We start from the raw sequence: 24,170 nt of genomic DNA, 5'->3' as shown, positions 1-24,170 counted from the left end.
ATTCTCCTCCAATAACAGAGCTCAGAACAGTGTGCCTGTTAGGGGAGTCTAAAATCAGATATGTGAATGCTCTGGCCTTTTTAATGTAGCTGACAGAGAATAAATGGGACCTCAGTTCTGGACCTGTAAGTCTGGAAGAGGACATTGATGTTGCTTGCCTTTTCTTTTCATGGTTGGAGGATTGGTTTACATGCCAACAATGAATAGCATTGAGGTAAACGATCATATTAGTAATGTTTTTTTAAATTTTCTAATCACTCTCTTTGTGTATCCATGCTAGCCAATGCGGTGATATCTACTGGTCTAATATAGGTAAGTCAGCTCCAACTTTTGTAGTTTAAATTTAATTAAATTTCAAATGTGGTACATTGACTGAGAAGGCATCTTTAATCTAAAACAGATTTTTTTATTGCATGATACCTCCAAAAATTTGTATTTCTTATGTACAGAATGTTATAGATACCATAAGCAAGATTCAAGATTTTCACATTAATTTATCATGTGTACACCGAAACATACAGTGAAATGTGTTGTTTGCATTAACAAGCAACACACCCAAGGGTGTGCTGGGGGCAAATGTCGTCACCCATTCCACCACCAACGTAGTACACTCACAATGCTTGGTAGAACAACACAGAACTCAACAAGCAACAAAATAACAACAGCAAAACACTCCCTCCCTCCCTCCCTCCCCCCCCACACATATACACATCCTCTAATTCCAAGACATTCTATATTCTCAACCCTGCAGCCTCCAGCTGACAATTCAAATGGGAAAACTCAGATGTTGGGCTTTCAACCACCCCAGCAGAGTAGAATCGGAGAGACTTACAGTTCCAGGTCTCAAATTCCAGACCTCCGATTCCACCCTTGAGCCTGGATCACAGTGCCTGCTGATGAGCAGACAATCCAAGGATGAGTGGATCAGAGAAGCTATCTTGGTTTCTTGGTCAGGCTATCACTGTAGTATGTCTCAAGCTAACACTGAACTCTTCTGCTAAGCAGTGATTCTGCAGGTGCCTGATTTTTCAGCTTGATCACAAAGATTGGTGAGGAGTCCCAGATAATTTACTGAGTGTTTCAGCAAATCTAGAAACAGCAAGCTACAATTGCAGATGTAAAGAGGACTTCAAAGTTTTGAGCTTTCACCAGCCCCTTGTTTGAACTTCAGCTGGAGTCATATGAAGTCTGGACTGACCTTTCCTACTGAATTACATCCATTTCTAATATAATGTTCAAATAATAACATCAGAATAACAGCTGTTGGAAAAGGGTGGGAAGGTTACAGTTGGAATGAGGGCCATCATAGAGGGATTTTGTTGCAATAAAACATTTTGTTTCAGAACCCAGTCTAGTTTTCCAGAGGTCCCTGATCAAATAGAACAAGCTATTTATCTCCCTAAGTAGCTTGAGAGAATATGAACAGCAAGTTATTAAAAATGCAAGGCATTCCGCACGTGGACCAGAGAAGGAAGTCTTCTTTCATCATTGATTCCACCTGGAGAACCAGCTAACAAAACTTAAACGTTGCATTATTTGTTGGCTACAAAGCCACATTGAGGATAAAAGTAATGCATTGCTAATTACTTCTGTGAATAGTTAGCCCCCACAATGCTGGTCCTCCTGTCTTTTTTTTTCTTTCTTTTTTTTTTGCTTGGTCCTCCTGTGTTTACCACATACAACCTCAATGTGGCTTGTTGGTTGTTGTATTCCACTGTTAGGGATGTCATTCCCACTGGAGTTATCATTTCTCCAATAGATGCTCTTGGCTGAATTAACTAACTAGTCCTGACGAAGGGTCTCGGCCTGAAACGTCGACTGTGCCTCTTCCTATAGATGCTGCTTGGCCTGCTGCGTTCACCAGCAACTTTGATGTATGTTGCTTGTCTATTGTTAATTTTTACTCTGTAAATTTTAAGGCTACCCAGTCCTGTGTCACTCTCATCATTATCAGATTTTTCATCAACAGCATGCAGATTAAGGCTCGTTTTAAAACCATGACTTGACTTTTTAGCATTTCCTCTTCCCTGTGCAGTCCATTTATTTTTGTCTGCCCAACATGCTCTTTGTATGTGTCCTACTTTAAGTTTCACCTTTAAATCTGCATTTATTTGGGGTAAGTGAGCCTCTGTCACAATGGTAACACAATTTGTTCAGCCAGGCCGGTTTCTGTTTAGAAGCTGCAATTTTGTCCATGTTCACTTTCATTCCTGACAGCAACTCAATTGCGTCTCTGTCTGCAGTTTCCATTGAAACAATTTTCATTGCTCATTTAAATGTACTGTAAGTTATGCTTCTGTTAGGAAGAATTTTTGAATATTTTATTTTAAGATTCCACAAACTAATCGATCACTCAGTGCATCATTAAGACCATTACCAAACTGACTATGCTCAGACATTCTCTTCATTTCAGTCTTGTACATTGAAATGGATTCCCCTTGCTTTGATTCTGCTTATGAAACCTAAATCATTCTTCAATCAACAATGGCTTTGCTTCTAAGTGATCCTGCATTACTTTGACAATAGTAGCAAAGCTCATTTCTGATGGTTTGGTTGGAGCGGTCAAACTTCAAAGCAAACTGTATGCTTTTAAACTGAATTAACTCAGCAAAATTAGCACTCGCTTCTCATTAGCTATTTCATTTGCTTTAAAACACTGCTCCAATAGCTCAGTATACATGAGCCAGTTATCTGTTGCGTCATCAAACTCATTAATCTTTCGAATGTAGCCAGCCATTTCTGCTTTTTTTAATGATCATTATCACCTGGTACTCACACTTAATCAACTCCGAATTCTTCCATTTACAGCCTTTTTTTTTAACTCAGTGTTCTTGCATGTGCTACTCCATTTCACTGTTCCTCACTGCCCTCTTTTTTTTCAGGTTACACGTCTCACTTCGCTTTAACAGTTCACTAGCCATCTCGGGTTCATTGTAAAAACACTTGGCTGCCAAAGTTATGTTTTGTAACTTCAAAATATTAAACTAATTCAAAAGAAAATGTGGGGAGTCCAAAATACGAGTCTCACTTGCCTTTTACTTGTAACGAGGCACGCACATATCATGTGATAGTGTGATGATGTAGGCAATTAACATACTTTACATATAACCCCATAATTAATTATTTAAATGTATACAAATGTTTTATCAACCTATATATACAAGATTAGTCAAATATAATTGAAATATTAAAGACATAACAACAACTACAACTTGATTGGAGATTAATCCACCTTTTGCCTGCCACATCCCCTGCAACAGAGTCAATTGCAAACAAATTAAGAAAGGTACTGGATGATGTAAAAACAGTGTTCAAAGATGGCATCGGAAATCTCAAACATATCAGGGGTAAAATAGTGTTATATGAAAATGCCACGTCCAAGTTTTACAAAGCCCCTCTGGTTCCTTATACCATCAGTGATAAAGTAACCAGTGAGCTAGATCGCATGGAGGCTGAAGGAATTCTTTCCAAGGTTGAGTGGAGCCCATGGGCAACGCCAGTGGTCCCAGTAGCCAAGAAGGATGGGTGTCTCAGGATCAATGGCCATTTTAATGTCAACCCAGTAGAACATGATGCTCTGTCTAGGATAAAGGACATCTTTGCAAACCTCTCTGGAGGGCAATATTCAAGCAAAGTGGACTTAGCTGAGGCCTACCTACAGATGGAGATGGAAGAAGAGTCTGAAGTGTTTCTCACCATAAACACTCACAAAGACTTTATCACTATAATTAGGCTTATTTTTGGAGTAGCATCTGCAACTGCACTCAGGCAGAAAACTATGGATCAGGAACCGCGAGGATCCCAGACACTCAGTCTTAACTGGATGACATCATTGTTACTGGTGAGGATGACAAAATCTCAATACAGTGTTAAAAAGATTTGAAGATTATGAAGAGTGCAATGAAACAAGTGTGATTTCTTTAAACCAAGCATCACATACTGTGGTCACACCATCGATGCACACGGTTTACGTAAGTGAGCTGAGAAATCTCAAGCAGTGCTGGATGCCCCAAGGCCCTAGGGCATGTCACATGTTCTCTTTAATACTTGTCAATTCCTATAACAGGTTCCTGCTAAACCTGGCTACTGTGCTTCATCCCTTGAACTTATTACTGCAGACAATGAATTAAGCAATGTGAGGTGGCTTTCCAAAATGTAAAGGAAATGGTGACATCAGACACTGTACTCACATATTATGATTCACTTTGTCCAGTGAGGCTTGCCTGTAATGCTAAAGTGATGGAAGAGCTTCATACCGGTCATCTAGTCATGTTCAAAATGAAAGCATTGGCTTGAAGCGCTGTCTGACGGCCTGGGATCGATCAGCAGATCGAGCAGCTTGCCGTGCACTGTTCAGGACGCCAACACATCCAGAAAATACCAAGTGCAGCACAATCCACAACCAACAACTCAGGAGATATGCTGCTCCTGGGTCGTCCCCTGCTCTCACACTTGGATCTCCTCAAACCCAATCTCAGGAGGAGTATGCAGGACCAATAGCTGAGACAAGTTGAGGGCTCTTCAAACAAGGAGGTTCGATGTTTCATTATGGAACAAGCAATCCTAGCGAGGGACCACAGAGGTGAAAATAAGTGGGTACTTGAAATAATTAAAAACAGAACTGGATCATTCTCTTGCAGAGAGGAGATTGCATCAGATGTCATCTGGAGACAACACCAGTTGAGGAGAGCAGAGTCAATTGTTAGAGAGGAAAGGTGACCATTCCTGCAGTCCCAGAGTCAACTCCCACAACCACCATGGAGGAGGCCCCAGAACCTGAGATTATTTCACAGCCACAAGTCTCTCCTGCCAAACAGAGTGACTCCCCTCCCCCACCCCCTGCCTCCCCGGTCAGGGAAGACATTAACTCACAAGATTAAGAAATCCTCTACAGCGATTAAATCTTTAGGCCTGAATGGGACAACTTAAAATTTACAATGCTCTGGTTGTCTATATAGCAGTTATATTGTATAGTATACTGTGTATATGTATATATGTATACACACATACACACACACACACACACACACACCCACATGTAGATAGATAGATATAAGATAACTACAGAGAAATAAGTTATATATTTGAGTTGAGATGCATTTTATATTGAGTTAGAGTTTATAGCTAAGCAGGGAGGAATGTAATGCATTTCATATTTCAGTAATATTTGAGCAATATTGTAAATATATTGTTTAATCTTTGTTCACATAATTCATTATGGTTTATGTGTAGGAAGTAGGTGAATGGCATTCATTATTACACCACCATGTCATATGTGCATCCCTCACCACAGTAAAACTAGACACATTTCCCTAGCTTGTGTCATAGAGTGATAGAAAAATACAACACAGAAACAGGCCCTTTGGCCCATCCAGTCCATGCTGAAACATTTAAACCGCCTACTCCCATCAACTCGCACTGGGACCATAGCCCTCCATACTCCTACCATCCATGTACCTACCCAAACTTCTCTTAAACATTGAAATCAAGCTTGCATGCACCTCTTGCGCTGGCAGGTCGTTCCACACTCTCATGACTCTCTGAGTGATGGAGTTTCCCCTCATGTTCCCCTTAAACTTTTCCCTTTTCACCCTTAACCCATGACCTCTGGTTGTAGTCCTACCCAACCTCAGTGGAAAAACCCTGCTTGCATTTACCCTATCTATACCCTCATAATTTTGGGTACCTCTATCAAACCTCCTCTCAATCTTCTACATTCCAAGGAATACAGTCCTAACTGATTCAATCTTTCCTTATAACTCAGGTCCTCCAGACCCAGCAACATCCTTGTAAATGTTCTCTGTACTCTTTCAACCTTATTTACATCTTCCCTATAGGTAGTTGGCCAAAACTGTACACAGTACTTCAAATTAGGCCTCACCAATGTCTTATACAACTTCAACATAACATCCCATCTCCTGTACTCAATACTTTGATCTATGAAGGCTGATGTACCAATAGCTTTCTTTACAATCCTATCTACCTGTGGCACCACTTTCAATGACTTATGGACCTGTACTCCCCAATCCCTTTGTTCAACCGCACTCCTCAGTGCCCTACCATTCACTGTGTAAGACCTACCCTGGTTGGTCCGACCAAAGTGTAACACCTCACATTTGTCTGCATTAAATTCCATCTGCCATTTTTCAGCTGGTTCAGATCGCGCTGCAAGCCATAATAGCCTTCCTTGCTGTCCACTACCTATCTTCTTCGTGTCATCTGCAAATTTGCTGAACCAGTTAACCACAATATCATCCAGATTGTTGAAATAGATGACAAATAACAATGGACCGAGCAACACACACAAAATGCCGGAGAAAATGTCAACTGCTTACTCTTTTCCATAGATGCTGCCTGGCTTGCTGAGCTCCTCCGGCATTTTGTCTGGGTTGCTCGAATTTCCAGCATCTGCAGATTTTCTCTCGTTTGTGATTGGACCCAGCACCGATCCCTGCAGCACTCCACTAGTCACAAGCCTCCAGTCAGAGAGGCAACTATCAACTACCACTCTCTGGCTTCTCCCACAAAGCCAATGTCTAATGCAATTTACTTACTATGTTTTCCTTCCAATTTTTTTTGGAGTTACAAAGCACAACAGCTACGATTTGAGGACCTGAGTTATAGGGAAAGATTGAATAGATTAGGACTTTATTTCCTAGAGCACTGGAGAAGAAGGGGCGATTTGATAGAGGTATACAAAATTACGAAGGTTATAGATAGCGTAAATGCAAACAGGCGTTTTCCACTCAGGTTGGGCGAGACTAGAACTAGAGGTCATGGATTAAGAGGGGAAGTTGAAATATTTAAGGGGAACATGGGGGTACTTCTACACCGAGGGTGGTGAGAGTGTGGAACGAGCTGCCAGTGTAAGTGGTGGATGCAGGTTTGATTTAAATATTTAAGAGAAATTTGAATAGATACATGGATGGGAGGGATTTGGAGGGCCACGATCCAGGTGCAGGTCGATGGGCTAGGCTGAAAAATACTTTGGCATGGACTAAGTGGGCCAACCGGGCTCTATTAATAAAACAGACATCCTCCATACCATACAGTTGCAGCCTCTTTTCGAATTTCTTGCAGATATTAATGCAAAATTTACATAATAAATGTTGAAAATAAATTCATTGTTTATGAAATGGTGAACATCATATTACTCTTCTCAGTGTATTTCAACAGGTAGACAGAATCTCTGCAATCACATAAAGTTATTAATACATTATAAAATATATTCCATGCACATTGTCCATGTGCCCAGTGCTTTATAGAAAAATCAGAAGGCTTCATTTTCCATAGAATTGAGAAACTGGTCACATTTTATACTGGATATCACTAATTTTCTTCATAATTTTCTTTTTGAAAGCCTGCTACTAAGTACAGTTGATTTGTCAAGCAAAAAATAATTTTCAGAGTATTCCTGCAGTATATTTGTCTGAACAATTCAGACATAACTCTTTTGTGTTGTCCAACAAATGGAAAAGACTAAGGGACTGGCACTATCTACTCATCCAGACATGTAAAGCAGTTACTGTGAATATTCATTGACTGAATCTACCCAAACAGCGTCAGGTAAGTTTTTAAAGTGCCAACTTTTGTTTTCAGGATGGTATTCACCTTTGATCACCTCTGTCAGTTGGCTTTTAATTTTGTTTTCAGAACCAGGATGGTCAACAACTGCGTATATTCCAACACTCCCATCTTCAAAACCAACTAAGATACTTAAATCATGTTCACAGACAAGAATGCTGGAGGGAATTTTACACAAATGGCAGCATCCGATATTTTTTCCATCTGTTATTCGCACAATGTTAAGTGATGGACTAGAATGAAAGTCACAATTACAGGAATCTCTGTAATCTATGTAAACAACATACTGACCATCTCTTGTTAATTGCTGATTAAAGATATCTCCCTTGGTTCTAATAACACACATTTTTCCTTGTAGGATGTCCAAGACGTTGATAGTCTTAGCGATAGCTGACATTATTGCAATGCTCCCACTATCGGAAACCTGAAAGTTATCCACGGGTCTGGAGAACTTGATCGGGAGCTGGACCTGCTGGCAAAATGTTTCCTCTGCCACGTTCCAGGTATACATGCATCCAGAAGATGTAATGAGCAAAATGTAGTCTGGATAATCTTTCAGTGTTTGAAAGGCAACAATATCAGACTTGTCAACACATTCAAATCTCTTGACTATGCCACCTGACCACAAGCTGACAGCGAGGAGACAGTACTGATGAAGACCTAAGACAAAGGTGCTTTCGGGCATAATCGTCGCCTTCTTTAAGGGTACGTGAATATCACAGACAATGTGCCCACTGGACAAATTCCAGACCTTAGAGGTGGAGCCTTCACAAAGTGACACCACAGAGTGATCGTTTGGTGTCACCAACAGTTGCGTCACGACGCTGTATCTGATCCTGTGGAAGTTTTCACCAGTTTTCGTGTTCCAGACATAAAGGTCACCGCTGACATCTGCAGTTACCAGGGTGGCCCCTGTTCTTGTAAGAGCGCAGTGTTTAATGAGGTTGGCATGTGTAAAGGTAGCCTCTATTTGACAGAAAGTCAGGCTCCATTTGAGTATGATGTTGGTACCATCAGAGGTATAAAAATACTTCCCTTCTTTCGAAAGGAGAATTGATTGTATGGCCTTTTCTGCCTTCGCTAGAGCTGAGGCTCTATTTATGCAATCTAAGTCCCAGGATACGGCATATCCCTTTGAAGTGAATGATACCAAAGACTTCTGTGTAATGCACTTGGTAAATCTCAATGGTGTACCAAATCGGTTCTCAAGCATTAGAACACACTGACCTGTGTCTCTCTTCCACACAAACAGGGCCTCAGAACCACTGATGACAGCTAAAATCCAATGGCAATCTAGTGACAATATGGCTTGGATAAAATGTTCATTTTTTGGAGGTTTGAACATGTCTGACACATTCCAATTCAACGTGTCCCAGACTTCAATACAAGACATCTTGCACAATAAGAGGGAATGGGACGAAAATTCAACATTGAGAAGTTCATCTTCATTATCTGAACAAATAATACTCTCCTGAAGACTTGGCTCAGTCAGGTTCTCTGTGTCCCAAACAAATTTATTTCCAATCCTGTCCACAACATAGGTTTCCTCATTGGAAGCACTCAGGAAAATGGAATATACGGGTGAGTCCTGGAATTCAGAAGCAACTGTGGCTACCTGGCAACCAGTGTGAAGGTTGAATATTGTAACTGTGCTCTTTAATTGTCCACATAGTGCATATGTTCCATCACTAGAAAAGGAGATACACTGAACATTATGTCGGCAGTTCAGCTGCCTGATTGTGTGATGAGAGTTAAGATTAAAGAGCCTCACTACTATGCTATTGTCAAACCACACCACCACATTTGCGTTGCATAGGGCAAAGCCGCTGATTGGCCGAAGAACTTTTGCTATGCCACCTTCAACTGCTCTTCTCACTTCAGCTTCGTACAGCAGGGTTAGCTGGGAAAAATCATAGACTAACATCGTGCTATGTTCAGTCGCTAATACAAGGAACTGGTCACCATGTGATACTCTGGCTCCTGAAACCTTAACACCATTAGTGCTTATTCGTTCCCAAGGTTTTCGGAAATCTGGGTTCCAAGTGTACACAGAGCCACTTTCCAGCGTTACAAGAACTACAGATTGTGACTGGATTTCTATGATATCAGTCGCTGCAGAAAAGTCAGAGGTACACAAAGCGGCGTGCACTCTCGGCACAGTAATCACTGGACTGTGTAGCACAGCAATGGCACTGTGCTGGAGCCCTTCTTTATAAGCTTGCATTAGAAAATTGAACAGTTGTGGGAAGCATCCCGCAAATGGTAGAATTCTCACCTGAATAACCATTGGAAGCTGTTCAGGGGATTTCTGCAGCAGACAAAATGCATTCTTTAGAACTGTTGCCAAGAATCTGACACCTCTTCGGTTTAACGTCTGAATATTCTCTTCCAGCTCTGTTATCAGTTGAACCAAATGACCGGCTTTAATCATCGCGAGATAGGATGTGAATGAAGTTAGCACGTTAAAATATAATTCTTGCAGCTTTCCAATTCTCCTCAAATGATAAGGCAGTTCTTCAACTTTTCTGTGATTTGCAAAGACTGGACAATGGGCTTCCAAAGAAGGCTGGAAATGAAAAAGCCAAGGCTGTGAAGGCTGCTGCCTGTCAACATACTTTTCCGTCAAAGGCCTGTGTTCTGAAGTCCTCTGGGGCACCTGTTGACTCTTTATTGGGCCCTGTTGCAACAGAGAGACAGGAAATGGCTTCGCTCTTCCATTGGACCATCGACCATAAAAATATTCCACCATAACACTGTGCATTTGTTGTACGGTGTCCCAGTTCTGGAGGTAACACCTCTTAATGACCAGTGGAAAATGTCTGTTCGCCCAGAAGAGCATCTTTACTCCGTTGTGTGGCCTGTCCACTAAAAATCCTCTCAGATCCTCTTGTAATCTCGCTAATGTATAATATGGTACCTTCAGTGAGACTGGCAAAGCATCTTGAGGCCAGAAGTCTCTTATCACGTAGTTGTCAAGTGACAAAATGTCCAGCAGTTCAACCTCACTAAGTCCTGAATTTGCAAGTGTTAAATAACCCAGAACTCTGGAAACTAGGCCTTCCCCGTGCTTCCTTTCAAGCCTTTTAAGCAGTCGATCAATATTGTCGTGAACAGTCCTTCCTAAAGTCTGGTCATTAATATCATCATGAGACGTCCAACAAAGCACTTCATTATAAAGCAACTTAACATAAAGCGGAAGGGAACACTGGTCCAGAGCTGCATTCACATATATCTGCTGCCCAGACGTAATCCTTCTGTTGGAGGAAAGCAGAGTTTGTGTGAGAACCTTGTTGCATTCCTTTCTTTCTCTCGGTTTTAATTCAAGAAAGGTCGCTGCATTTGGGTGTAGCAATGTGCTTTTCTGTGCAATTTCATATGTCTTAATAGTGATGGAAATAATTAACCTGGTAAAGGGTGGCAGAGGATTTGGAAACCACCATAAGGTTCTGGCATTATCAGCCTCTGAGACCTGATCAACACCATCGATCATGATTATCAAGGGATGCTGTTCAGATGACAACTCTAAAAGGTCCACAAAACAGTTCACTAATTCTTCGGTGCTGTCACAATATATTGGCACAGGTTTGTGGTAGCTCATTGCAATTTGGTGACAGATTCCGATCAGGGCATTCCAGAAGGAGGTTCTGAGGCCTGTCGAGAGGAAGCGGCCAACTATCACTGGATCGCTTTTATTCAGCCACGAACATATCTGAAAAGGACACATGAAAGAAACGATGTTGTCATCATATTTACATTTATTATTTCTCAAGCTGCAAATTGGTAGCCCCGTGTTATTGGCTATGTGTAGAGAAATGGATCAAATAAAATAGTTAAATGTAAAATATTGAAATATCGTAAGTAATCTTAGAGAGATACAGAATAAACCCGCTGAATAAGCCAAAGGGAGGGACAAATGATACATGAAGGTATGAAACACCACAGAAAAGACACTATAGATTAATAATAAAACAGAAGGTATTAAAAACAAAGGGTTCAGGGAACTCCATTAGAATTATAAAGCTGTAAAAATAGTTTGCAGGGTTAAGGGGTTAATCAGAGGTTGATAGATTCTTGATTGGTCAGGGCATGAAGAGATGAGGGGAGAAGGCAGGAGATTGGGGCTGAGAGGAAAATTGGATCAGCCATTACAATATGGCAGAGCAGACTTGATGGGCTAAATTCTGCTCCTTTATATTATGGTCTAATATAGAAATTACATGAATATTGAGGATTAAGATGAAAAATGGATTAAGAAAATAAGAGTTGAAGGATTATGGGAAGGGCAAATGAGCTGGTTTGAGAATGGAAGGGAATGGTAAAGACTTGTTTCAATCTGGATGTTCTGAGTATTATTTTAACCTCTTCTGTGCCAGCAGAATAAAATCACAGCATTAAAAACATAAGCACAGACAGCTGCCTTTACTGTCCTGTGACTAATAACTAACAATACCCTTTTCATTAGATGTCTGTACACAATTGTATTCAAGGGAACATATTTGCAGATGGCTTCTAGTCTGATTTTGTACAAACAGATGATCTTGGTTTGGATATTGCTGGAGCAGGATACTTCACATGGTAGTTTTTCCTCAGAGGCCTTCAGATTTCAGTGGTTGGCATGATGTTGGAGTCCATTATTCAGGATGATGTTTCAGAGTACTTAAGGCACATGATGAAATGGGCCAAATCAGCATGGTTTCCTTCAGGGAAAATCTTCCCGGGCAAATCCAGTGGAATTCTTTGAGGAAATAACGGGCAGGATAGACAAACGAGAGAGTCAGTGGATGTTATTTACTTGGATTTTCAGAAGGTGCCACATATGAGGCTACTAAAATAAGAGCTCATGGTATTACAAGAAAGATGCTAGAATGGATAGAAGATCGGCTGACTGACAGGAGACAACGAGTGAGAATAAAGGGGGCCTTTTTTGGTTGATTACCTGTGACTAGTGGTGTTCCGCAAAGGGATACTCTTGTGCCTGCTACATTTCATGTTATGTGTTAATAATCTAGCTGACATTGATGACTTTGTGGCCAGGTCTGCAGAACTTACCAAGCTAAGTAGAGAGGGTGGTAGTGGGTAGGAGGAGGGAGCCTGCAGAAGGACTTGGGCAGATTAGGAGAATGGGCAAAGAAGTAGCAGGTGGAGTACAGTGTATGGAAGTATACGATCATATATTCTGGAAGAAGAAATAAAGGCATAGACTATTTTCAAAATGGGGAGCAAATTCAGAAATTGGAGGTGCAAAAGGAATTGGAAGTCCTAGTGCAGGATTCCTGAAATGTCAACTTGCTGATTGAGTTGATAGTAAGGAAGGCAAATGCAATATTAATATTTATTTTGAGTGGACTGGAATATAAAAGCAAGGATGTAATGCTAAGGTTTTACAAGGCATTGGTCAGAACGCATCTGGAGTAATGTGAGCAGTTTTGGGCTCCATATCAAAGAAAGGGTGTGCAAGCATCGCAAGGGTCCAGAGGATGATCATGGAAATGAAACAGCGGTGGACATTTGATGGCTCTGAGCATGTACTTGCTGGATCTTAGAATTAAGTGGGGGGCATCTCATTGAACCTTGTCAAATATTAAATGACCTGTATAGACTGGATGTGGAGAAGATGTTCACAACAGTGGGAAAATCTAGGACCGGACTGCACACACTGAGAATAGAAGTTCATCCCTTTAGAACAAAGATGAGGAGGAGCTTCTTTAGTGAGAGGGTAGTGAATCTGTGGAATTCATTGCCATGGACAGCTGTGGAGGCCAGGTCACTGGGTATATTAAAAGCAGAGGTTGATAAATACTTGATTAATGAGGGTTTCAAAAGTTATGGGAAGAAGGCAGGAGAAAGGGGTTGAGAGGAATAATATATCAGCCATGATCAAATGGCGGAGCAGACTTGACGAGCCGAATTCTGTAACGTCCCATGGTCTTACTTAAATTCTTTGTACTATTCTCACTCTATAACTGCCCCCATTAATCCATCATCCAGCTGATCTCTACAACAGCATAGCTGACCTCACCCTGTCACATATATTGCTCCCCCTGCATCTCTCAGCCTTTCTCCCTTCCCTAGTTCTGATGAACGGCCTTTGAAGTGAAACATTCAATATCTTTTCATAAAAGCTGCCAGACCACCATTGTTTTTTTAATTTCTGTTTTCCTTCAGATCAGAATTACATTCTGCCGATACATGCTGGAAGGAAGACTAGTAAGGCATCCACACCTTTAGTAAATATTTTACCATTAAGAAGTAAGGATTCGAAAATGAAAAGATTAATCATTGAGAAGGAAGAGGAGCAATGGGGAGTGAATTAGAGTATTCTTTTTTGAAAGAAAGATAGGAATGGAACAAAACTCTTACATGATACTTATACAACATCAAAGTTCAAGGTAAATTTATGATCAAAGTAATCATATACTACCTTGAGATTCATTTTCATGAAATGAATGGAGAGTGGAATAAAGAGAGCAAAGGAAAGAAATGACTGAGAGGAAGAAAAAAGGCCGAATGGAAAAGGCTGAAGAAAGTTACACTGGATATTTTAAAATCATTTACGTTTGAAGGAATGAGACGGCAGATTTGAAATTGTTCCAGTTCCACTGAGAAGGTTGATTGGCACTGTATTCTTGTTAAAGGAGTGCATACACTTCAAGTACAACACTTGACTGGCTGCCTGTGGTGAGGTAATGGGCAATTATTGTGAAAAACCAGCAACTTCATGTGAAGCACAAACAAGAGAAAATCTGCAGATGCTGGAAATCCGAGCAATGCACACAAAATGCTGGAGGAACTCAGCAGGTCAGGCAGCACCTATGGGAAAAAAGTACAGTCAATGTTTTGGGCCGACTGTACTTTTTCCATAGATACTGCCTGACCTGCTGAGTTCCTCCAGCATTTTATGTGCACAACTTCATATGAAACACAGTCTATACAAAGCAAAGTGTGAAGGGCAATTAATTGGCTGGATTTCATTCCGTAACATTTCTGACTGATTTGCGCATTAATGAAGGTGTCCTTAATTAATTCTCCTAACAGGAGAGGCTCGTATGTCATCACACAAACATCTCAGCAAATAAAGACTAGCTCCATTCAAGATCTGAATGGTATTCATCTGGGAAATATATCAGTCAGCAGAACATGGAAAAGTAAAAGCTCCTTCACAATCCATCCTTTCACAGACCTCTTGTTTTCTCCTCTTCTCCTATCTCCTGTTTTTTCTGAACTTTGAAGTTGTTTACCTCTCAATTTTAATGGAAACGAAATGTAATTTTGTTCAGCTCTTCACAGTTGCTGCCGAACCAGCTGGATATCTTCACCATCTTCTGTTTTCACTATAGCCTCCCCAGTAGCCATAACCAATGAGTCACAGAATCATTAGCACAGAAGCAGACTAATTGGCCCACCACATCCACACTGACCAGTGAGGACCCAGATGTATCAATCCCACCTTCCAGCACTTAGTCTATAGTCTGCGTGATTCAAGTACTGATCTAGACACTTCTTAAATGCTGTCAGTAAACCTGCTTCCATCAGTGCATTCCAGGTATTCATCACACTCTGGATGCAAAACGTTCCCCTGAGATCACCTACAAATCTCTCACTCTCTACTGCCCGTTACCCCACTTAGGGCAGCAATGAAGGTCTTCCCTCTCTGGTGCTGTTCAGGGTTTCCTTCATCCTGTCACTAGCTCAGTTTTCACTACTGTCAGTCATGCAAGTCCTGGGTGGAGACTCAGGAATACCGTCGCACTCAGATGTAGAAGGATTTTTCATTGCTGTTTCTGTAACAACTTTGCTTCACCAGTCAAGGTTGTTAGCCCTGAACTGAACCCTCGAACCTGGAGGACTGGTGGATCACTCAGTCTGTCCTCTACCCTTTGACCTGTTTGACACGGGTGACTCTACCAAGACCCACAGCACTGACACCAACCAACACAGCTCTCCCGATCACTGAGGCACACAAGCCTCCAAACCCTAACACGAAGTTGTGGTCCTTTTGGAGGAAATCACTCACCCTTTATCCTAAATCCATATCCTTTAGGTGGATCTGCCTCTGATATGGGGAAAAGCTTCCTGCAGTCTACCCTTCAATCACCTCCTCTCCCAACTTCCTTCTATCCAGGTAAAACACACCTAGGCTCTCCAATCTGTTCTCTAAATTGAAATGCTCCTTCCCAGGCAACATTTTGGTGCATTTTATTAAAGGAAAAATTAAAATTCAGTACCTGTTTGGCACAAGTTGCCAAGAGAACTGTCTTTCCAGTGCAAGGTCCCCCCATGACAATCAAGGGGGTGTTTGGTTGCTTCCCCACAATGTATTCTTTAATTTGGTCTCTTTCTTTCCATTCAAAGTCAGAAAGGGATGCATATAAATTGCATAAAGTCACATGCTTCATGTTTTCCACTTCCACACCCTCAAAGTTGTCCACAGGTTTTTGTGTGTTTTTGTTGCTGCTGTCAATAAGCTTAACAATATCAGTGTAGAACTGTTGGCAAAGTTCCTCGATGTATTCTTGTTTCATCTTCCCCGCGTGGTTGCCCAGCAAAGTTGAAGTGTAAACACGTAAATCTGAGACAGTGGCCAACGACGGGAGAATTTCATCACGCAGTCTGAGGAGCTTGGCGTGTGCCAGGGCTTCCTGGGGCAGCTGCCCAGCAGGGCCTTGTGGTCCCTTCTGGTTTGCAAGGAGTTTCTTTAGGTGGTGAGTGAGGTGTGGAATTTTACAAACGTAGCAGATGCAGTTTCGGAGAATGCTGGGGGGCTGGTTTATCACACCGTGCTGCAACTCTGCTTCAAGAGCTGTAGAGTAAAATAAACATACTGAGACATTCATACTTTCAAACAGAACATTACAAATAGGAACAAGTGTATAGAATCCATGGTAATAGTAGATAATAGCCTTGGCTGACTTCTACCTCAGCACCACCAACAAGACCTTGATTCTCTTCAAATCCAGACATCTGCTGGTCTTTATTTTTAATGAACATAATGACCCTGACTCCAAAGCTCTTCCAGTAGATTCACAATGCTCTGGATGAAGAAATTTATCTTCATCCCAGTCCTAGCTGAAACTGTAGACCCCAGGCCTAAACTCCTCAATCAGGGAAAACACCTTACTTGTCAAGCCCTCTCAGAACTTCAGATTTCTGAATGGACGATCTACACTACTTCACGATGTTTTTTCTTTTTCACTCTCTTTTAGCATTATTTATTTAATTCTATATTTTGAGGCCCTCCATTGTCTGGCGGGATGCTTTCTGGCTGTCTGCAACAATTGTAAGACATCAGTATAAACCAATCGCGAGTCTTAACAATGAAGTGGAAGGTCTCAGTCAACACTATTATTCCCAGTGAATCACTATTGATGGCTCAGAGTAGGACGACGAAATTAGAAGATACAAAGATACAGGTAGCCTGTCAGCTAATTACAGAATTTAGAGGCGACTCGAAGGGCCAATTGGGAATCTGATCCCGTGAAGGCTCGAGCCACGTTGAGACAAGGCGATGATCCTACTGTGGGGCTGGGAGATGGGGATATCTGGCTGGGTGACGAATATTAGGGAGAGAGAGTAGAGTGGATCCCTCAGATTAATCTTTGAAACGATTGCCTTCGCCCTTGTGCGTCTGAAACAGTACGGGCCAGGCCAGTAATTACGCGTTCCCACACCCGCCATGTGGGGCATTAATGTGCACAGCTTCCTCCTCTCAGGAGGAGGGGAAGGAAACTCAGGAATGTGCGGGGGGGGTGTAATGGACACCTTTGAGACAACGGAACTCAAAGAATTCTCCACTAAGGAATTAACGAGTTTAGGGGAAGGTTACAGACAAAAGACTAGGGAGTCTTTGGCCATGTGGTTATTGAGAATATGAGCGGAATGATCCTATCTAACAGAGAGATGGGTGCTTTCGGGAGCCTATTGTCCCAACATGATGTGATCAATAACGCCTTGAGAAGACTGCTTGCTTCCGCTGAGCATAATGCATCACTAAGGTTCTGGGGAACGGCAACAGCTACACTTACTGAATGGAATGTAAAACCCCAAGCGGAATGGAGCACAGAGCAACACACACAAGATGCTGCCTGGCCTGCTGAGTTCCTCCAGCATCTTGTGTGTGTTGCTTGGACTTCCAGCATCTGCAGATTTTCTCTCATTTGGAATGGAGCAGAGTAGAGGAGGGTACTAAAGTTCTATGCCAGTGGGCTCAACACAGAAATAAACTGCGATAGTGGGATCCCACCAGAGGATATTACATTAACTTCTGGAATAGTGGGGCATGTGGTTACATCGGCAGCATTTCCAGTAAAAGGGGTGTTGCTGTCTTTAAAAGCACCAGCCGTTGGTCATTGTACAGGTACAGCCATTCAATTATTACAAGGTTTAGGGTATGTAGAAGAGGGTGTGTGTAGCTAAGTACAAAAGTTAGATTAGCAGACAGGGAATGGGGGATCCCACATGTTCCATAAAGTAATGTTTTTAGTGTTGCTTAAAGCTGGGGTTCCAGAAGAGCAGGTAAATGCCATGTGGAAATACTGTCAGGAGGAGTGAGAAAGGGAAAAGGATCATTCTTCAAGCCCTCTGCAGGCGAGGGTTCCTTTTGTTCTCTGCCAGATTCCTCCCATTCCATTCAGGGTTCCCTGCAAAGGATATTGGCTAACGTTCCCCAACAGTGGGAATCGGGGGGGGGGGGGGGTTAGTACATTTGCATCTCATTGCTGTTTGGAGGGGGCCATTCGACTTGCATCCCACTTCCCTGTAAATAGAGCGTGAATAATTTGAATGTGGTGAAACGTGAGATGTGTGGCCACTTGAACCAGTTTGCTTTTGAGTACGTGAGAGAGGCCTTCAAGAGACTCTGTGAATGTGTTAGCACCCGCCTAGCTGTTCTGTGATAAGTGCTGTTTCTCTGTGAGAAATTTACTGTCTGCTTTAAGTTTTTGCAGTTCCATAGGAAGTTTTAAAGGAGTACAGCCTGGGCTTTGTGCTTTATGATTTGTGTTTTGTGTTTAATCCATTACTTCGTTTCTTGTTTTTGCTCAGTCTGTTACTCCGTTTCTTGTTTTTTAAATCTAGTAAATGTTTTTTGTTCAGGCAAATACTTTGTTACTTGTTTTCCCATATAATTGGTTTATGGATGACTCATTTCATAGTGGCCATATGAAATCTGAGTTGAAATTTTGTCAACTGTATTCCAGATATCAGATGCCCACATTTCAGAGGGAATTGAGCATTTGGGGAGCAATTCTTGTAGAACATAGAAAACCTACAGCACAATACAGGCCCTTCGGCCCACAAAGCTGTGCTGAACATGTCCTTACTTCAGAAATTACCTAGGCTTATCCATAGCCCTCTATTTTTCTAAGCTCCATGTACCTACCCAGGAGTCTCTTAAAAGACCCTATCGTATCCACCTCCACCACTGTTGCCGGCAGCCCATTCCACACACTCACCACTCTCTGCATAAAAAACTTACCCCTGACATCTCCTCTGTACCTGCTTCCAAGCACCTTAAAACTATGTCCTCTCGTGTTTGCCATTTCAGCCCTGGGAAAAAGCCTCTGACTATCCACACGATCAATGCCTCTCATCAACTTATCAGGTCACCTCTCATCCTTCGTCTCTCCAAGGAGAAAATGCCGAGTTCACTCAACCTATTCTCATAAGGCACGCTCCCCAATCCAGGCAACATCCTTGTAAATCTCCTCTGCACCCTTTCTATGGTTTCCACATCCTTCCTGTAGTGAGGCGACCAGAATTGAGCACAGTACTCCAAGTGGGGTCTGACCAGGGTCCTATATAGCTGCAACATTACCTCTCGGCTGTTAAACTCAATCCCACGGTTGATGAAAGCCAATGCACCTATTGTAGTTCTATTGTTTTTGTGTTTCCTAAATGTCCAGTGACTACTCAGGAGCGAATGCATTTGTATCTCCCTGCATTACAGAATGGCAAAGTGGTGGATACTAATTTGTGGTGGGAGATCCTGTCAATCATTTCTGGGGATGACATTTTAATTTGGACACTGGACCAATGGGTCAGGTCCCTATATTTGTATGAGGCCTCCTCACTACATTACAGAAGGGGTGCCACTGATAGTGAACCCTTTGACAAGGGAAAGACTGCGGGGGGAGGGAAATTATCTGGCTTCCTGTTTTGGGGGAGCTGGGAGGGAGTCGTCTACTTCAGTTAACCTCTACCCAGAGTATGGTAACTTCCTGAAGGGACTTGAGCCTTAATGGCCCTGGTGGAGTGAGTGCTTTAAGGGCTGGTATTTCCCTATGTACCATTTGTATAATTGGATAGTCCTGACTCTTAAAGTGATTTCCCCATCTGACAGAGTGTCGGTGTAGGTGGTCTGTTGAGTACAGGTACAAGTTGCAAGGTGGATGGCAACTGTGAGCAGGAACAGCGTCCTGGGACGGCTGTGTCCATGCCAAATGGTGTTATGAAGCTGGGCACTTGTTGAAAGCTGAATGGCACCTACTGGGTATGCGGTCCCTAGCCCTACCCGTGGTTCCCACAGGGTGGTGCGGTTGATACATGGTGCTGTATGTACGCCACCCCAGTGCCCTGAACAAACACCTTGCCCATGCTGCTCGGTAACAGGGCTACTACAGAGGAAGGCTGTTTGACTGATAGCCTCTCTCAGCACAGTACGGCCAGACTGTCCCAGGAACTGGTGCCTTGGATTACCTGCTCACAAAGGAAGATGGCACGTACTGTCATTGGTTAAGGACGCTGCACATACATTCCTGACGGGTTGGTGAACATCACTCACCTGGCTGATCACATCTCAGAGCCTGTGTATAAAATTAAGTGGGGGACCAGCTCATTGGCTGTTACACTCCAGGGTGGGGCTGGTGGCCTTTTGGGGCACAGGGAGGCTGGTGGACTACTGTAGTATACTGGGAGGTGACTGTTGGGTTCACAGTACTGGGACTTGCATCTTGTGTTTTGTGTTTAACTTAGTTGTGAGCTCATGACAGTCATCCTAGTCTGAGTGCTGGGTCATCACGTTCACAACTTTTGAGGGGTGGAGTGTCCTATGGGGGCGTGCCTTATTCTGATTGTCGAAAGTTGATTCTGTTGTGATTGGTTAGTTTAGAAGCTGTAGCTGTTTTTCCCATTGGATAGCTGCCTGGTGTTCAGTTTCAAATATCCTGGGTACGTATATGAAGTAGCACGTGGGAAGGGCTTACTCTCTTCTTCCTTTGTTTAAGACAAGACTATTGGGAAGGTATGCCCTGTGTGCACTTTTAACTAAGTACGTTTGTTGAATGTATGTCTGTTGAGTATTCGGCTTTGTAGTGTCTGTAACTTTGGGAACACGAATGTTGTCGAAGTTTTACTGTCTGTAAGTAAAGGATTAATATACCTATTTGCAGACAGTGCTTTCTGTATCACTTGTCAGACCCATGATCCTGATGGAACGTCACAAGTGGGCAGAGCTAAAGATGGCACCAGAGGTCTTTGCAGACTTTTCATCCACAAAAGTTTAATTTCTTCTGTTCTCATGTCTTTTTGTTCCCTTTTCAGAGTGGCTGGGGTTCTGTTGGAGTCCGTGATCGACAGCTGCAGCTCAGGCTGCTGGTTTTCACTGACGGTGGGTTCTCGCTCTTGAAGCTTGCCGGGCAGCCTGGTGATTTGGTACCTCCAGGTGCAGCCTGGAAGACGTGCACCTTTGGGTGCAGCCCAGCCCTGTGGACGAGCGGATTCCTCGCCGATGTAGCTGAATGAAGCGTTGCAGGAGATTGAAACATCGAGACAGTGGGCGATGTGTGCTGCTGTTGGAATGCTCCTACACTTGAGCAATCTTGTTCTCTCACTTTCCCTTGATGGTCTGTTGGTCCTTTGAGTCGGGGGACTCGGACAAACAACACAGCAGATTGTAACAGCATGCTGTCGGCCTCACATCTTGCTTTTGTAGCAGCGATATCTATCTCTCCCTCGCTAGAGAGAGCCTGTCTGAGACATTGAAGTGTTGAGATGGACAGTAGTTTTTGCTGTCCTCCAGATCATGGTGTCTGGGGGCTTTGCCATTGCTTGCATGCTGGGTAAAGAGATTGATGCGTTTTGCTGGAGAAGGTGGGGGAAGGGGGAGGGTCGATGCTTTTGTTGCTGTTGTGCGTGGGAGGGTGGACTTTGGGGGTTCTAACATTTTCTGTCAATCATCCTATGGGGCTTTCCCCCCCTGCTTCGCAGATATCTGCAAAGAGTAAGATTTTCAGGTTGTATACTGTATACAATCTCTGATACTAAATTGAACCATTTTATTTAAATACATGATTTGTTATTCATTTATATGGTAGACTTTTATTTTATACCTTTTAAACTATTTCCATGAAACCGGCTAATTGGGGCAGCCATTTAATTGGACCAAAATGCACTGGTCCTGTTGCGTCCCTATATGTAACAATACATACATAAGTACTGCAAAAACAGAGCAAGGAAAGAAATAAAAAGAGAGGTAGTGTACACACGATCATGGTCCATTCAGAAATCTGATGGCAGAGGGGAAGAAACTGTTCTTAAAACATTGAGTGTGTGTCTTCAGGCTCCTGTCCCTCCTCCTTGATGGTAGCAATGAGAAGAGGGCATGTCCTGGGGGATGGGGGTCCTTCATGATGGACGCTGCCCTTTTGAGACATTGCCTTTTGAAGATGTTGTTGAGACTGGGAAGGCTAGTGCCCATGATGGAGCTGGCTGGGTTTGTAACCTTCTGCAGCTTTTTCCAATCCTGTGCAGTGGCCCCTCCATACTATGATGCAGCCAGCTAGATTTATTTATTTGTTTGTTTGTTTATTTAAATCTTACTTCCCCCCCCCACAACGTTAGGGAGTACAAAACATTGTGTTATGACTCTGTTGCAATGTACAGACATGTGAATTTAAAAGTCTAATGGCTTGTAGAAAGCTGTCCTGTAGCCTGTTGGTCCTGGCTTTAATACCAGGAAATTTAGATCAACCCTTCGAGGTCTCACGATTCCTGCAGCCTCTTAGTTAACAATGGAACCCTGATTTTACATCACAACACTTTGAACCTAAATGTTGCAGTTGAAGGATTTGTGATTCTTTATAAAACAGTTCCAAGAATTGGCCTGTAAACTGCAGAGCAAAAGTTCCTTTTGCCCTTTTTAAATGGAAGAAGTATTCACTGGCACAGAAAGTTCATACTAAAATGTTGACAATTAGGTTGTGTTACACTGCATAATTTCACACTCTGGAAAGTGCCTCATCCAATTCATGCAATTGTTACCTTTGCTTAAGGTGTGTTTCCACAATTGCTGTTCTTGATCTGACACCTTTCTCAAGAGGCCATTTTTAGTGATTGAAAGCATTTAGTCCACACGGGGCGCATGCGGGAGGGCATTCAGGACATCAACTATAGGACAACATCACCTGACTGTGCGGGTGATGCCTCCCTCCCAGATGTGCTGAACAACTTCTATGCTCGTTTTGAGGCGGAAAATGACATGACATCGAGGGAGACCACCCCTCCTCCAAATGACCAGGTGCTGTGGCCAATGTGAGGAGAACCCTGTGCAGGGTCAACCCACGGAAGGCTGCTGGACCAGACAATATTCCTGGCAGAGCGCTTAGAGGATGTGCAGACCAGCTAGCTGAGATTCTCACTGACATCTTCAACATCTCCCTGATTAGCGCCGTCGTTCCTACGTGCTTCAAGGCTGCCACCATCGTCCCCATGCTGAAGAAGTCTTCAGTGTCCTGTCTCAACGACTACCGTCCTGTTGCACTCACAACCATCATCATGAAGTGTTTCGAGAGGCTCGTCATGAGGCACATTAAGACCCTGCTGCCGCCCCCACTGGACCCCCTGCAGTTCGTGTACCGTCCCAACCGTTCAACAGATGATGCCATTGCCATCACCCTCCACCTGGCCCTAACCCACCTGGACAAAAAAGACACGTACATTCGAATGCCGTTCATAGACTTCAGTTCAGCATTCAACACAATCATTCCTCCGAAACTGATTGGAAAGCTGAGCCTACTGGGCCTGAACACCTCCCTCTGCAACTGGATCCTAGACTTCCTGACTGGGAGACCTCAGTCAGTCCAGATCGGGAGCAGCATCTCCAATACCATCACACTGAGCACGGGGGCCCCCCAGGGCTGTGTGCTCAGTCCACTGCTGTTCACTCTGCTGACCCACGACTGTGCTGCAACACACAGCTCGAACCACATCATCAAGTTCACCGATGACACGACCGTGGTGGGTCTCATCAGCAAGAACGATGAGTCAGCATACAGAGAGGAGGTGCAGTGGCTAACAGACTGGTGCAGAGCCAACAACCTGTTTCAGAATGTGAACAAAAGACATGGTTGTTGACTTCAGGAGGACACGGAGCGACCACTCTCCGCTGAACATCGACGACTCCTCCGTAGAGATTGTTAAGAGCAATTGGTGTTCACCTGGCGGAGAATCTCACCTGGTCCCTCAACACCAGCTCCATAGCAAAGAAAGCACAGCAGTGTCTCTACTTTCTGAGAAGGCTGAGAAAAGTCCATCTCCCACCCACCATCCTCACCACATTCTACAGAAGATGTATCGAGAACATCCTGAGCAGC

General features: G+C 43.0%; 1 protein-coding gene across 3 annotated transcripts in view; it reads right to left on the bottom strand.

The window, feature by feature from the left end:
* Positions 1 to 24,170, bottom strand: part of LOC134349703 (NACHT and WD repeat domain-containing protein 2-like) — a 62,385-nt gene that overhangs the window by 1,215 nt on the left and 37,000 nt on the right. The window contains exons 6-7 of one of the 3 annotated variants that reach the window (XM_063054431.1): positions 15,810 to 16,384; positions 7,612 to 11,293 (exon numbers count right to left, since the gene is read on the bottom strand). In XM_063054431.1, the coding sequence (XP_062910501.1) occupies positions 7,612 to 11,293; positions 15,810 to 16,384 (4,257 nt within the window). The remainder of the gene's footprint in view (positions 1 to 7,611; positions 11,294 to 15,809; positions 16,385 to 24,170) is intronic. The other 2 variants (XM_063054432.1, XM_063054434.1) reach the window with 2 other exon arrangements.

The sequence above is a fragment of the Mobula hypostoma genome, chromosome 7, assembly GCF_963921235.1.
Source record: "Mobula hypostoma chromosome 7, sMobHyp1.1, whole genome shotgun sequence".
NCBI classification, from domain to species: domain Eukaryota; kingdom Metazoa; phylum Chordata; class Chondrichthyes; order Myliobatiformes; family Myliobatidae; genus Mobula; species Mobula hypostoma.
The sequence above is the reverse complement of the archived record's forward strand: the minus strand, read 5'-3'. Positions and strand labels throughout refer to the sequence as shown.